A 15254-nucleotide genomic window follows, 5' to 3' on the forward strand; every position below is an offset into this window, starting at 1 on the left:
AAAGTGTCACACACAAGGAAATAAAAAATAATTTTGAGAGCAGCCTTTCTGCTAAAACACCCTGGTGAGGTTTTCTTTCTACTTTTATAGCAGACACTGTTTTATGTATTTTAGTGGCAGTTTGGCTCCAAAAATTGCTTAAATTCACCAACTCTTCCTCTACAGACTTTAAAACCCAACACTACATTTCTGTGGAATAAATGATATTGATCCAGTCTAGATTCTTTAATAAAAGCTGCTGTATTTTAGAAAGTACAGTTTTCTTGATTTATTGGTATTAGAAGTTTCTATATTTGACTTTCTTTCCCCAGAAAAAATAAGTACTAGAAATCTGGGAGCATTATCAGCACTGTGAAGATGGAAAGAAAACCAATGGAAACATTTGGCTTTTCCAAAGGGATAACAGAAGAAACAAAAAATTCTTCTACAAGAAAAAAATTATTCTACAGTTTACACAGCATAGTCCACACACACACACACATAAAAAAAAAAAAAAAAAAAGTCTCATGTTTTCTTTCTCTTAGCACTCTCAAAAATCTAAGGATACCAATACTTGAGTCTGCTTTTCAAATTGATTTCCTCCTCTTTCAGATTAAAATACAACAACCCAGGAGCAAACAGCCCTAACCAAAGTTTTTCTCTTTTTGTTTTAAAAGTGGAAAAGCACCTTTTCCTCTGCAGGAATCTCAAATTACAAAGCCCATTGGATTTAATTTTTTTTTAACTATGTGATCAATATGTAAAGGCAGAAAAGAGATCTGGACACATCAATGACATGAAGCTACAAATTCAGACTCAGCATTAAAACCTTAAAACAAACCCAGCTGTAATTTTAAAAAATCAAATGCATTTATATAAAATATAATATATTTAAATATTAGAATACATTTCAATATTTCTGGTTTCACAACCTAGAAATTATTCTTCCCAACAAAAACCTCTGTTTTTCTCAGGCACAACTGGATGATTCCAGGTTCCTGGATGAAGTACAGAAATGGAACAATAATTCATTTGAATAAATTTGTAGTCCCAAAAGATTCGTGACTCTGCTGCCATAAACACTGGAAAGGTGTAAACTTGAAAAGGTACAGGAAAGTGCTAACCATAAATATTTGTCTAAAATAAACAGTCACACAACTGTAACTGCTGTGAATGCAGAAATGCATACTGGAGCTTCATTAACTTCCCTGATTGGAAATTAGAATATTCTGGGAATCAAACAATAAAAAATTCAAAGACGCTGTATCCCAAACTATGATAAATCATTTATTTTGACAAGTACGTGTAGTTTAGTTTTAATTATTTATTCTTATACTTCGTAGCATATCAGAAAATATGCAGTGATTTATTGTGCAAAATGAAATCTTAATAAAACTAGTCCCTTCACCAAACTACAGCATTATTAAATCTTCATGGAAATGCAGGGGGAACTCTGGGTTATGTTATCAAGTTTTGTCATTGAGCTGCTGGGTTAATAAAGTGAAAGGAGCCCTTCCTCTTGGATTTGGCTCTATTGTGCCCTCAGTGGGAATGAGTCCCACAGCCCTGGGGATGAGGAGAATGTGGACAGGAATTCTGCAGCACAGCTCTCCTGGTGGATTTTGGAGATGATGGAATTGCACCTTTCACCATGGAACCAGTGGGGGTTTTGGCTTCAGATCTTACACCCTTCCTAAAGCTCCATGGCAGGAGCTAACAGCTCCCCTCCACGCAGCTGGACCAGACATTTCATGCACTATTCTTGCCTTTTTTATATAAAAAACCCTCTCAGGACTTTCCAAGGGAAGGGTTACACCCATGTCACCCTCTCTGCCAGCCAGAATGGAGCAGCCCTGCCATAAAATCCCACTCAAGATTGTGGATTAATGGCACTGAGCACCTGGATCAGCAGCTGAGAAAAAGGGGCTGTCCCCACCCCTCATCTGCAGCACCCAGTGAGGGAGTCATTTCTCCCACTGTTACATTTTGTGGGAAAATTCAGTTTACACCTTGTGTTAATGACACAATGGAGAGGGAGGGAGCTTTGTGGTCACTATACCTCCCTCTCTGAGCACAAAATTGCAAAACTCACTGGCATTTAAGGCAATTATTCTGATGAACCAGTAATTTGTTCTGGGGCTGGTATTAAGCAAAGTAGCCCAGAAAGCTCCTGCATGAAAAAAACTTGAGGATCTAAGTGAGAAAAATCATTGGGAAAAGAGAGGTGATGGAGCTGAGGATAAGATTGGTCCCTGCTTCACCCCACAGGACACAGGGAGCCAGCTCTGTCCCTGTGGATTTGATCATTTCTGTGGACACCTGGACCAAGGGCAGGGAGCACATCCACTCTCCTGTTCCTGCAGAACTGGGGTGGGAAAGGCACTCCCCACCTCCCAGGAGCCAGAGAAGAGTCCTCACAACAGCAGGTTCTGAAGTGCCAGCTCTGGATTTAAAAAGGGAGATAACACGGAAATGCATTTTCAAGAAGTGTCAGATATATAAAAATTTACACTCATTTCTTTTTTCCATATTTTCAGTGGAAACATGTAAATCTGTGCTCTGAATCCCAGTGGTCTGGGTCAGAGCAGCAAAACATCACATCCACATCAGCAAGGCAGTCCCTGAGCAAAGCAGGAGTCGTGCTGAGCACTACTCTTTAAAGGTAGCCTTAATAATGGGGAATGAGCACTTACTGAAATGGTAAAAGGAAATGTTAATTTAACTATTAAATACATAATTAGGTTAAGTACTTGTTTCTGCAATTGTAACACTTCAGCCTGATGCAAACTCACTTTCTGGCCTATGCAATAGATTTAATTTCTTCCAGTAATTTTTTTTTTTCAACTATGAAGAGGTAAAACACAGGAATTGCTGCTACAAAGATTAGATATAATTCATCAAAGTGCTTTATAAAGGTAAAGCACCACACAAGGCAAAGACTCTATGGGCATGTTTCAGCAAATGAGCTGAGCCACTGAACCTGCCCTTCCCTTCTGCAGCTCCTCCAAGGCCACAGAGTCCCTTTGTGTCCCTTTGTGTCCCTTGTGAGGTCCCAGCACAGCAAAGACACAGTTCCAGAGGAGGCCACTGCAGCCAGGCTGGGAGAGCTGGGGGTGCTCACCTGGATGAGAGAGTGATCCAGAAAACCTCAGAGCCCTGGCAGGGCTAAAGGGGCTCCAGGAGAGCTGCAGAGGGACCTGGGACAAGGGATGGAGGGACAGGACACAGGGAATGGCTCCCACTGCCAGAGGGCAGCGATGGATGGGATATTGGGAAGGAATTTTTGGCTCTGAGGGTGCTGATCCCTGGCACAGGGTGCCCAGAGCAGCTGTGGCTGTCCCTGGATCTAAGGTCAGGTTGGACAGGACTTGGAGCAGCCTGGGACAGTGGAAGGTGTCCTTGCCCATGATCTTTGAAGTCCCTTCCAACCCAAACCATTCCATGATTCTGTGATTTGGGTGCTGTGGCTTCTCCCATGTGGTTTTTTTTGAGCTGCCTCAAGCTGCTAAGAGAACAAAGGTGGCCCCTTCATCCCAAATCCAGGCTTTGCTGCACTTGCTGAGCTCAGTGAAGGGTTCCCCAGGGGCCAGAGCTGCTGTTTGGGAGGGGATGGGACCTCAGCAGCCAGGAGGGAGGAGGAGGAGGAGGAGAAGGAGATGGGGCAAGGGGAGACAGAATCCCCTCCTCTGGTTTTCCAACAGCTCAGATGAATGGGCATGCTGGTTTTATGTACAGTCAGATTTTGCAGAATAACAACCAAACTAAGGGTTATGCACATAAGTAGTTGTAAATATTACCTAATTACAAGACAAGTACCACAATGAAGTAAAAAAAAACAACCTACATTGCAGCTTTGTATCAGTTAGACAGAAAAATAGCATTTCAAGATGAATAGGTATAATCCATTTTTGGAGGCAATGAGGAATTCAGAAATACCTTTTCTTTAACTACAGCCCCCTGTAGACTGAGGGGAAAAAACCAACTACTGGGTAAATCACTGCAAAATGTACTGCCTTTGCAAAAATCACAAAATAATTCTACCAAAACATTTTTAACACCTACATAATTTCACAAAAGTCTACAAATTTTCAAATAATTACTAGCACTTTCATAAATATTTAATGCTGTCTACAAAAGTTTGACAGAACTAAAAACCCACTGTTCAAACACCAGTTTGCTTTTACTGACTAAATAATCAACTCAACAACTTACAAATACGATTTTGGCTTCATTAACACATTAAGATGCTGGAGTGTGTCCAGGGAAGGGAACAGAGCTGGGGAAATGTCTGGGGCACCAGGAATGGCTGAAGGAGCTGGGAGGGCTCAGTCTGGGGAAAAAAAAGGCTCAGGGGGAGCTTTTCTCTCCCAACAACTCCCTGGAAGGAGACTTTAGGTGAAGGTTGGGCTCTGCTCCCAGGTTACAAGTGATAGGACATGAGGAAACAGCCTCAAGATGCTCCAAGGGAGGTTTAGGTTGAATATCAGGGAAAATCTCTTCACTGAAAGGGTTGTCCAGCCCTGGCACAGCTGTCCAGGGCAGTGGTGGAGTCCCCATCCCTGGAGGGATTTCAAAGCCCTGTGGATGTGGCACTTGGGGACATGGCTTAGTGGTGGCCTTGGCAGTGCTGAGTGATGGTGGGACTGGGTGATCCTGGAAGGCTTTTCCAGTGGAAATGATTCTGTGATTTGCATTTTTCCAGTTTTCCCAGAACTAATGCAAAGGCCAACAGCACTCACTGCAGACTTGACAGCTGCAGCAGGGAGTGTGGGGGCTGAAAGCTGATCTGGCAAAAGGGAAAAGACAAAACAAAACAGCAGCTGGAGCAGGGGGTACATTTTCAACAGGATCAGTGACCTGGTCTGGCTCACACAACCACTGCTGACAGCAGGACCCAGGCAGGGGAAGGAGCTGCCACTATTCCTCCTGGAAGGGAGCTGCTCTTAGGTAAACTTCATCTGGATTATAAACCCATAGCCTGGGAGATTGAAGATGACAATCTCTGGTGGTACCTGGCAGAGGGATTAATGAAGCTCACTGATAAGCAAATCCTGGCTGAGGTTTCCCTCAGTGAAAGCAGCACCCCACTGCTTGTGGAATTTCCAGTCTCATGGAATCCTGCCTGGCCATGCACATCTCCAGCACCTCACTCACTCAGAAAGGTTCTCTGCAAGGTTGGTGGGTTTGGTTTGTTAAAAGTCAGTATTTCTGCCACTCATGCCAGGAGTGTGTGCACTGGGAGGAGTGACCAGAGAGACATTTCACAGCCCAAATTAGTATCTGCAGGAACAAATGGCAATTTCTTTGTGGTCCTGCACAGAAAGAACAGTCTGATCCAACCCTTGCTAAAAATTAATATGCCAATAAAACACAGCAGAAAAGGAAGGGGGAAAAAAAGTCTGGAGAAGTCCCCAAAATCTGCAGTCCTGCCACAGGACAGAGGCCCTTTAATCTGGGAAACCATCCACCTGCATGTCTGAGTAGGGGCCAACATGACGGACTTAGAAACATAAAGCCAAGAATAACTACAGTGAGAAGCATAAGATTAAATTATTAGAAGGTAAATATATGGCAAGCACTGCTCCACTGTGCACACAGTCCTTAGAGAGCATCCCTGAAGAGCTGTATTTTGCTCAAAATTTGCATATTTTCTTACTCCACACAGTTATGACTGCGAAATGCATATAAAAAAAACTGTCGTGAAATCCAAAAGAGAATTAAAAAAGAATAATCAAAGTCACACTTAGAATTTTATGGGGCACTCATTTGAAATCCTACCTGGTTCGCTCTTTCAAGGTCTGTCATGATCATCTCGATTTCATCAGCCCTGGGAGAACAAGAGAGCAGAAGTTTTGTTATCACACAGAGAACTGGCTGCTGCAGGAGCTCAGGCACAGCAACAGGCACAGCACACCACCAATTGTCAATATTGATTTGGAAAAGGACACAGCAGCATTGAGCAGCTCATCTCCTGACTGGTGAGATCCCCTGGAGTTTTCTGGACCACTCTGCAAATGTCTAATTCCTCTGCCTGTCCCCTTTTCTGCACTGCAATAGGCAAATTGGTATCTGAGCATATTCATTGGATCTTTGAAGGTCTTACTCCCAAAATTCCAAGCAGGGTCATCTTTCCAAGATGTAAAGGTGTTTCCCAAGTGATAATTATGGAGCAGTCAAAGACTGCAGTTCTTCAGTCAACTCCCCACATATACAAAAGCAACCACCTAGTTTTCTGTTTCAGTGTGCCCAGAAGTTTGGTTCTTAATTTGGCTAAAAAAAAAAAATAAAAAATCAAGAGGTCAAAGAGACCAAGAAATTCAATTTTACATTATGTGGAAAGGAGGGTTTTTTTGACATGACTTTATCAAACTCTAAATTTAGACCCCTAATGCACTTTGCAAAGCTGAATTGAAAAGTCAAAGGGTTGAAAACGATACAAATAGTCAAGGAAAAAAGAGATCCTTCAGTTCTCTGTGTTAGGGAGCAGCTCCCAGACCTGACCCCTTAAAAATCAGCATTTCTAATACTTCACTCACACAAATGGAGCCAATCCTTAAGCAATCTTTTCTTATCTTCATGCTCAATCATGGGCAAATATTTCCCACTCAGGCTCTCACCTGGGAAAGGTACAAGGAGAAAGGGCTGACAGCCCTAAAGAATGTTCTGTATCAATATAATAAGACATATTATTCTCCCCAGACATTCTGCCTGTCTTGTATGCCTGAACCATATGGAAGCAATAAACACTGTCCTCATCTCCTCTGAACAGCAGCTTTACCAGCAAGTCCTTTTGCAATCTGCCAACACCATAATGTCTGGTTTTTGTTTTTAATCTGTAGCAGATCATTATCAGTAAAAGCTGTGAAATACTGGAATTCCCTTCCTCTGCCCATGCAGAAAAGTCAGGGTTTATTTTTCTGCTGATTCTCACAGAAGATCCATTTCCCTGTGCAGGTGTTTGTTAGGAAAGATGGTTAACTGAAGTACATCAGGGTTCTGGCACACTCCACACTGGATCATTACAGTGAATATTGACTTATTCCTCAACAGCATTTTAGGCTTTTGGGTGTACACTTAGGGAAATCCAGCAAAAGATCATAATAAGTAAATGTGCATGTATATAAATTAATGGAAAATTATTTTTAATTACAGCCTTTAATGCTGTTGGGGCAACATGAACTGCCTTCTGAAAAGATCTTTTGGACAATAATGGAAAACAGATTAACATGTGTTTTCTGGTGCAGGAGAAGCTAATGTGCTCTCACACCGAGCAGAAATCCTGCACACCATGTTTTGAATTAATAATAAATAATGGTCATTACTTAGTGAACTGAACAACCACTGCCTGGGCAAAAAGGGTTCAAGGGAGTAGCCACAAGACTGACCTGGGCACATTAACATCAGCCTGCAATAACACTTTCCATCTCTTTAGCCTCTGCAGTTGTGAAACATCTTTTGTTTTAGACTCCAGACCCAAAAAACTTATTAACCCACTTATGGAAATGACAGTATTTCATGTGAAAAAGATGTTCCAAAGCCCATGCAAGTGACCCCACTGTATATCTGTAACAGAGATAAGAGGGAAGAGCATCCCAACACATTAAAAAGATTCTTCCCAGCACTTCACAAATATTTGTAGCCAGGATAGTTTAAATATTCTCTTTATATAAGCTTCTGCATTCGGGCTCAATTTATGTGTGAATGCCTCAGGTTATATGGAGCCAGTAAATGATGCCTGGGTTGTGTCACAGAGCAGAGCTGGGAATGTCCCATCCCAGCACTCTGCCTACAGCTGAAGCCAGTCCAGCTTCCTCTCCTTCTCTGCAGGGTGGGGAGAACAATAAAATCCCTGCATTTCCACCCAAACAGGGGGTGCCAGGCATCAGCCAAAGGCCTGGAACAACACAGCACCTGAGAGGAGTGAAAGACTTGCAAGCAAAAACCTCTGGGATTGGGAGAGGAAGAGTGCCTGGCTTTGGGAGCAGAGGATGGGGTTTCAGCTCAGCCAGGGAAACCTTTTTGTTTTCTGGCAGGAAGGAAGAAGACTCTGATGGAGAAAAGATGAGTGGGAAGGGGGGGAAGTGTGAGTAAGTCTGGAGCCATCCAAAGACCTTTAGCCATTTTGAAAGGGGCAAGGAAAGGGGAGACAAAGGTCAGGAAACTGGAGAAGACAGAGAAGCAAGGAACAGAGGGATATCCAAGGCCAGTGGAGCAAGGGGAGAGGGGACCAAGAACTGCAAAGCAGAGGAGCACCCTGAGCCAGAGGAAAGGTGAGTGGCTGCCAGGCAAACATATGATGGTGTTGGAAAAACAAGGTAAAAAGACTCAACCCTGCATTTAAAATGGAGAGAAATATTAATACTGATATTTGTGTCCCATTTTGGCCAGGGTCAGGATTTAAGAGCTCTATTACAGCACTGGTATACACAGCCAATCACAAAAAAAAGGCAACCAAGGATATAGAATGCCATAAAAATGACATTTGTGCCCTTCAGCGTGCACAGATAATTCTGACTGAATCCAGTAAAGTGTCAAACTGTAGCCAAAGGCAAAATTGTCCCTTTGTCCTTGTATCCAGACACACCAGCTGACTGATCCTGAACTCCCCTTTCCCTCCTATTTTTTTTTTCTCCCAAGCTTTCCAACACACCTAATAAAAGGATGCAACTTCTCCAAAAAAATTCAAGTAAACACATCCAGCCTAGCAGTCTGCACAGCAATGGAGGGTAATGCTGCAACCATAAATGCTATCTTTAAGTAAAGTAATGAATTAAATTACTCTGTATTCTTTCCTAGCACAAGTGTCAACAGCATTCAGGAGAATCTTCAAAAGGAATTCAGGCTTTTCATTTTAAAAGCTTGACTACCACATCAGTAGCTGGCACTCAGCAGCCTAAAATCACTTATTTGAGAAAGTCTCTAATAGCTGCATTCACTGTTTGCTTAGCACAAGTATTTATTATAAAATAAATTACAGTTCTCACACCTTTTATGCACTCACAGAAACAACCTGCATTGATTTATTGTTTACAAAGGACTGTGTCAAATTCAGACCTGTCAGGCACAAAGCAGCTCTGCTTGGCTCACTGAATGAGTCCCACACAGGTCATTTTGGATGTATTCACCCTCTGCTACATTTGCTCATTTTCAGCCCTTCCTATTTCAATATTCCTCTTTATTCCAATGGAACAACTTGGCAGGCAAAGCATCGTCCAGCTCTAGGCTTGTCCTGCAGTCTTGCACTGAAAATCTGATGGGAATCTTGAAGGGAACTTGGAAGGGACCTTGGAAAATCAACTTGTTCCATCCCTGCCATGGGCAGAGACCTCCCACTGTCCCAGGCTGCTCCAAACCCCAATTCCAGCCTGGCCTTGGGCACTGCCAGGGATCCAGGGGCAGCCACAGCTGCTCTGGGCACCTGTGCCAGGGCTGCCCACCCTGCCAGGGAGGAATTTCTGCACCTAATCAACAAATTTGTGGTCACCCAGAATCTATTTGTGACCAAAGTCACCTCATGTGAACTAAGCTGATTTTTAGGAACCAGAGATCTGATTATTTCTTTATTTCTTTCTTTATTCCTGAAGGAACACGCACCTTGGCCCCTCATGAGTGTCTCAATTTCCCCATCACCCCAAGAGATGAAGGCAAGAAGAAAAGTTCTTTCCTCAGACAAATAGCAAGAAAATATTTTGCCAAAATACATTGATATTTATGGTGGGTTACACCAGATTTCCACATGGCAACCCAACATTAATCAGAGTTTGGTCAAGGGTGATACTTTGTAAATATTAACACAAATCATGAGAAAAAAAGTGGGGAAAAGCTGTTTTCAGGAATAAATGTTTCTACCCAGTGTTTTTGCATTCCACAGGTAATATAATTATTTATCTGATCCAGTTTCTTGTAATCTCCATGGTAGAGGAAAAGTAATCATGTAAGCAAGACAGTTCTTCAGGGTGTATTACAGCTTGTTGTAGGTTTCAACATTTTCAGATGAAGGAATTTAGGAAATCAAATTTTAAGCCCAAGCATTTGGAGCTACAAAATCAGCATCACCATATAAAAAGAATCTGAACTGTTGAAACAGCACGACCATGAAATATTCTATTAATTCTTCTCTCGTTACTGTGTTTGAAGTGAGAAACAAAATGCATTAAAAGCTATGGATTTTACAAGGTATAAGCTTTTACCAGTCATGAAACAGCCCTCAAAGCTAACATGCCATCTATAAAAAACAACTTCAGGAGTTGGAAAAAAACCCCAAACCACCCCACTTTTCAATTCAATTGCTTTTGGGAAATAAGTGCAGAAAGGCTCGATTTTCATTTTAAGATCAAGAAAACCGATTAGGTTTGAAGAGCATAACAAGTCAGCAAATTCAAGAGTTGGTATCAGGGAAGAAAAGAAGCTCAGTTCCTCTTCTAAATAAAATTAAATCGGATGAAAACCCTGAACACCACAAAGTTATTCACGTGCAAGCAAGAAGAATCCAGACTTCATGATTAAAATCCAGTTGATCCAAGCCCTTCATTTAGCTACTAGCTTAAAGAGGCAGAAACAATTCCTTTTTTATTAACATGACAAGTGAATAGTTTGCCAAATCTTGTGGCTACAGCCCCCTAAACATTCAAACTTACTCAACCTTGAAGGAAACTGCTGTTGGATTCTTTATACATGGAAGAACTGAAAAATACAGATGACACTTTGGAAATTGCAGTCAGTGGCATGGCCAAGAAACTTCCCTACGAGGGCAGATTCATACTTTGGTTTGGCAAAAAACAAACAACATATTTTTCCCACACATTTATTTTCTTTAAAAACATGTAAAAGTTTACTAGTCAGAGCAAACGGTATATGGAGCCAGTGGGGCTTGTTAAAATGTTCTAATTACCCAAACATTTACGCAGGCAATTTCAAACTAAAAGCAGACATTATCAACTAATGTGCATTTATGTTTAATTAAGGAAAAAAAAAGAAAAATCCTCCTTGAAATGTGTATCTGTGATCAGCATAGAGCAGATTTTGGCCAAATTAGGTAAACAGCTCAGCCTCTTAAAATTACAGGCAGTGTAACCCAGCACTTGGCCAGCACAAGGCAAAAAATCTGAGGTTATTTGGGATATTTGGGAAGGGTAGAAAAGAAGAACAGGGGCCAAAGCATTTAAAGGAGGGGGGAAAAAAAGGAGCAAAAGGCAGTGCGCTAAATTTTTTTCAGGTTTCAATGAAATTTTTATCAGGGAAGGTTTCTGGGTCTAGGAAGCAATTTCGGATCACTAAACAATGGCAGAATTGCCTGCAGCCCAATGATCACAGCATTCACTCAGGGCACAAGAGCATTCCAGCATTTGAATATTCAATTTTATTTTTTCTTTAAGCAAAGCAGAGGGATGACAAATTCCCTACCCAAATTCAAACCACTTCCTAAGCTCTGCTGTGGATGCCCTCATCGCATCCCTGCTCCTCAGTGACCTGCCAAGGTGCCCAGGATTTGTTGCCTAATTTCTAGGAAAGAAAAAACCAACAAACACTTTCTTAGAAAGTTTCCAAAGGAAGATAATATCAAAAAACCCACTAATTTCATTTTTTGGCATTTTATGAGTATCACTGTAGGCACATTTACATGTTTTTTAGAATTCATAATTATTCTAATCCAAAAAACATCCACAGAGGATAAATTCACCTTTACTGCCAGTACAAGATGGAATAATGGGCAGAAGGGTTGTACAAAGAGCAAAATAAAAAGTGATTTCAGCATAACATGTCAAAGGGAAAGATGTCACACACCTTTTAGTGCTAAATTCTCAAATCTACTTTTCAAATTGCAAGAGCTATAGGCTAATATTTTCTTTCAGAGCAATCCTCTAAGGATCTTCAGATCAGATAATCCTTTTTCCAGTGTCATATAAATCCAGGCCTCTTGTAAAAGAATTTCTCTGTTCAGGGATTCATAAATCCACCAAGTTTAGTAATGAACTGGGTGTTTCCTTTCCTAGGAACTCAATTGAAGAAAAAAATCCCCTCTCTGCTAAGCAGTGAAAGAGTGGAGGCTTTAAATTGAGAGATCAAAGGCAGGCTGGCTTCAGGTGCTCGGGTGATTACACCCAGCATCAGCTGCACTAATCTGGGAGTGGGAAATGTCCACTGGACACTGCCCAGACCCCTCTGTGCAGACACCCTGCACTAAATCAAGTTCCTCCCTTGGCAAAAAGCAGAGAGAACCAAGGCTTTTCCCATCTTTTTTTGTTGTTTTATTAGAATTCATCCCGGTTTCCTCTCGCCGTCCCCACGCACAGCACCGCGCACAGATCCCGGCTGGGGAAATAAATCTCATGGAAAGATTCCTCACTGAGCACACCAGCCACGCCAGCTGCAGGCATGATCTTCAAATAATCCAGGGCCTGGCTGCTTGAAAGGTGTCAAGTGATCATCAAATATTGAAAAAGGTTAAAGAAACTGCTTTTAAAGCCCAGGATACTGAGCAGTACCCCGACAAAACAAGAATCTTCTCAATCACTGGCGAGAAAAGACCCTGTAGAATAAAACATCTTTCACTCCATATGGAAAGTGCTTTCCAAGAAAACCTGCACAGCACTTTGTTTTCTCTTCATGTTTAAATCAGGATTTTAAGGATAAAACAATCATGTTTGCAATTCGAAGGTTTTAAATACAACAGGAATCAGCTTTATTCCAGTGATACACAAGGCAGCAGTTTCTAAAGATCATCAGTGTTTTCTTAATAATTTCTGGAGAGAAATTTATATGACTGACACTAATTGATATGCTCAAAAAAAAAAAAGGCAAAAAGGAAAAATAAGACTTCTATGTAACAGACAACATCAACTCACAGCACCCAGAGCTGTAATTCCCACAGTGTCACACACACACACACAACCTTGGCACACTTGGCAAACCAGAGGACACTTAATGTAAGCAGCTGGAAGAAAGAAAAGATATATTGCTTGGATTAAAAAAAAAACCAAAACAATATATAAACAGATGATCCATCATTTTTATTTGATGGCAATACTATTTTCTTATGTGGCACATATTTGCACATGTTGCACCACAGCCAGCATGAATTTTGGCTCCCCAGACTGTTTAACCCTTCATTTAAAAAACTCTTACTCAGCTCTCACTGTGTTATTCTCTCCCTAAGAACAGATCTCTTGTGAACTCCATGACCAGCACTCATGCTGCCCATCCCAAAAAGAAAAAGGAATGCAAGAAATCTTTTCTCCTGATCAGGTATTTTTCTTTTACAGTGTTCTTTTGCTTCACCCTGCAAAGCCCTGTAAGTAGCATTAAAGTCAGAAGTTAAGAGTGTCCAGATTTGGATGATTCTGGTTTTCCTCCCATCTCAGAGCACTGGTTTCAATCCTTTGGGCCACAGAGGAGTTCAATGAAGGTGTTGAAACTCAAGAGAATTTTTGCACCTGAAATTTGCAGAAACAAATAATCTTGTCTAAAAATCCATTTCCACCAACTCCTGAGGGAGCTGGTGGGAAATGTGGAACCTCTGGAGCTGTGGGCTCCAGACTGCAGGTTCTCCTGCAGGTGCTGCACTGGGACAAGCAGAGACCCTGCAATTCCACTCTGCTGTGATCCTTCTGACCTGCCTTTATGGACCACAGAGAACAGCAAGGAAGAGCATTCTGATCTTTAATTTTTTGTGTATTTTTGTCAGAATCCCACCCTCACTGAGGCCCTGAGGTTGAGGTGCTGCAGCAGCACAAGCCCAGCAGATTTGCAGGATGGAGTCCTCAGGGTGAGGAACAAAACCTCCAGATTGTGCCAAGTGTTTGTGCTCAGATTCAGACAAACATTCCCAGCACTGCCAGCCTGCCCTGGAAAACAACAGAATTTCCTGACAAAGTGAGATGACATGGATGCAGCAAACTCCCAATTTCCTCGTGCCTCATGGTACAAATTGAAAGAGCTTTCTGCAATTCCCCTCTCCTGACTTCAGCTGATTCAATAACACACCAGAATTTAAACACAGGCACCCTTCCCTCTCCCCTCCTTGCACACACAGCATATCAAACCCATGGAATTACTCCTGACTTAGCCTTGAGCAGCCAACACGATGTCAATTTTACATGTTTTATAAAGCAACAGCATGTAGAAAGCAACTCAAATGCAGGTCATATCAAGCATGTGACCCACAGAGCAATCAAAAACTGCCTGAAACTGTCATTCAAGGTTCAATCAGCTTCTTGCAGGAAAAATGAAACATCTGTGGCCCAGAGAATTAAGTTATGTATTGCATAATTCATCTGGTGTCTGCCACAGCAGCCATTTTAATGCTCTAGTGATAAACATGTTTGATTATTTTTGTTTTGTTTCCTGTCGCCTCCATGGTATTTCTATTTATCCAGCCATACCACAATGCAGAACGGAGATAACAAATACACAAACCAGTGTTATAGTCAGCTGATAAGATGTGGGAAATCAGCAGCCTTATTAATCACATCAAGGCAACAGCACTGTTAAACCTTGTGTTCCCTGCAACTGTCCTCATTTGGGGTCTTCTGGGTACACTCTGTAGTTAGATTTGCTGATGAAATCATTGTTTCCCAAGGATCCAAACATTTGGATTGAGCTTTAGAGGCTTTTCTATTAGGAAAGCTGCTCTCCTCATACACAAAGCAAGTTCCTCGCTGGTCCCCAGGTTTTTCCTCCCCTCAGTTCTTTCTGATCCTGACACAAGCAGGACAAATGTGTATCCCACACCAGACACTGAATCCTTCTCCACTCACGTATTCCACTGGTGGGTTTGTGGTCCACACTGGCAGAAACCCTACATCATCCTCTACAAGTCATTTTGAGACATGATTATTTTATTAATGGTAACTTAATTCACATTACTCCTAAATCTGTAAATCCTGACACTTTCCCAGCTGTCCTGCACCCCCCTGATTTCCAGAACACATTCCTGCAGGGCAGATGGGGACTTGGAGGCTCTGGGTCCATCCCCTGCTCTCTGAGTGCTTATTCCCCTTGCCAGGAGTCGAGCATTTGAGCAGTCTGCTCACAGAGCTTCAGCTGGCAGTTAATTTGTTCCCCAATTAAACATCATCTGAGGGAGATTTAATAGACTTGGGTGATAGTGATTTACTCCAAAAAGCAGCTTTGAACTGGCTGCTGTAAGAAACCAAGGAGCAGCCTCTGAAGTGGCGGAGTCAGGTGGGTTCTGCCCCATTTTTGTGACTGGGAGTCTGTGAGATTCCTGCAGGGAGGAAATCCTCCCTGCACAGAGCAGCTCTGGTGGAGGAGCT

General features: G+C 42.0%; 1 protein-coding gene across 11 annotated transcripts in view; it reads right to left on the minus strand.

Annotated features, from left to right (window-relative positions):
• The window catches only part of CUX1 (cut like homeobox 1), a 238196-nt gene that overhangs the window by 63404 nt on the left and 159538 nt on the right, over positions 1-15254 (minus strand). For all 11 annotated transcript variants that reach the window (XM_085557551.1, XM_085557549.1, XM_085557548.1 and 8 more), the window contains exon 9: positions 5758-5806. In XM_085557551.1, coding sequence (XP_085413677.1) covers positions 5758-5806 — 49 coding nt within the window. The remainder of the gene's footprint in view (positions 1-5757; positions 5807-15254) is intronic.

Source organism: Lonchura striata, chromosome 19 (genome assembly GCF_050655825.1).
Source record: "Lonchura striata isolate lonStrDom1 chromosome 19, ASM5065582v1, whole genome shotgun sequence".
Classification (NCBI taxonomy): Eukaryota; Metazoa; Chordata; class Aves; order Passeriformes; family Estrildidae; genus Lonchura; species Lonchura striata.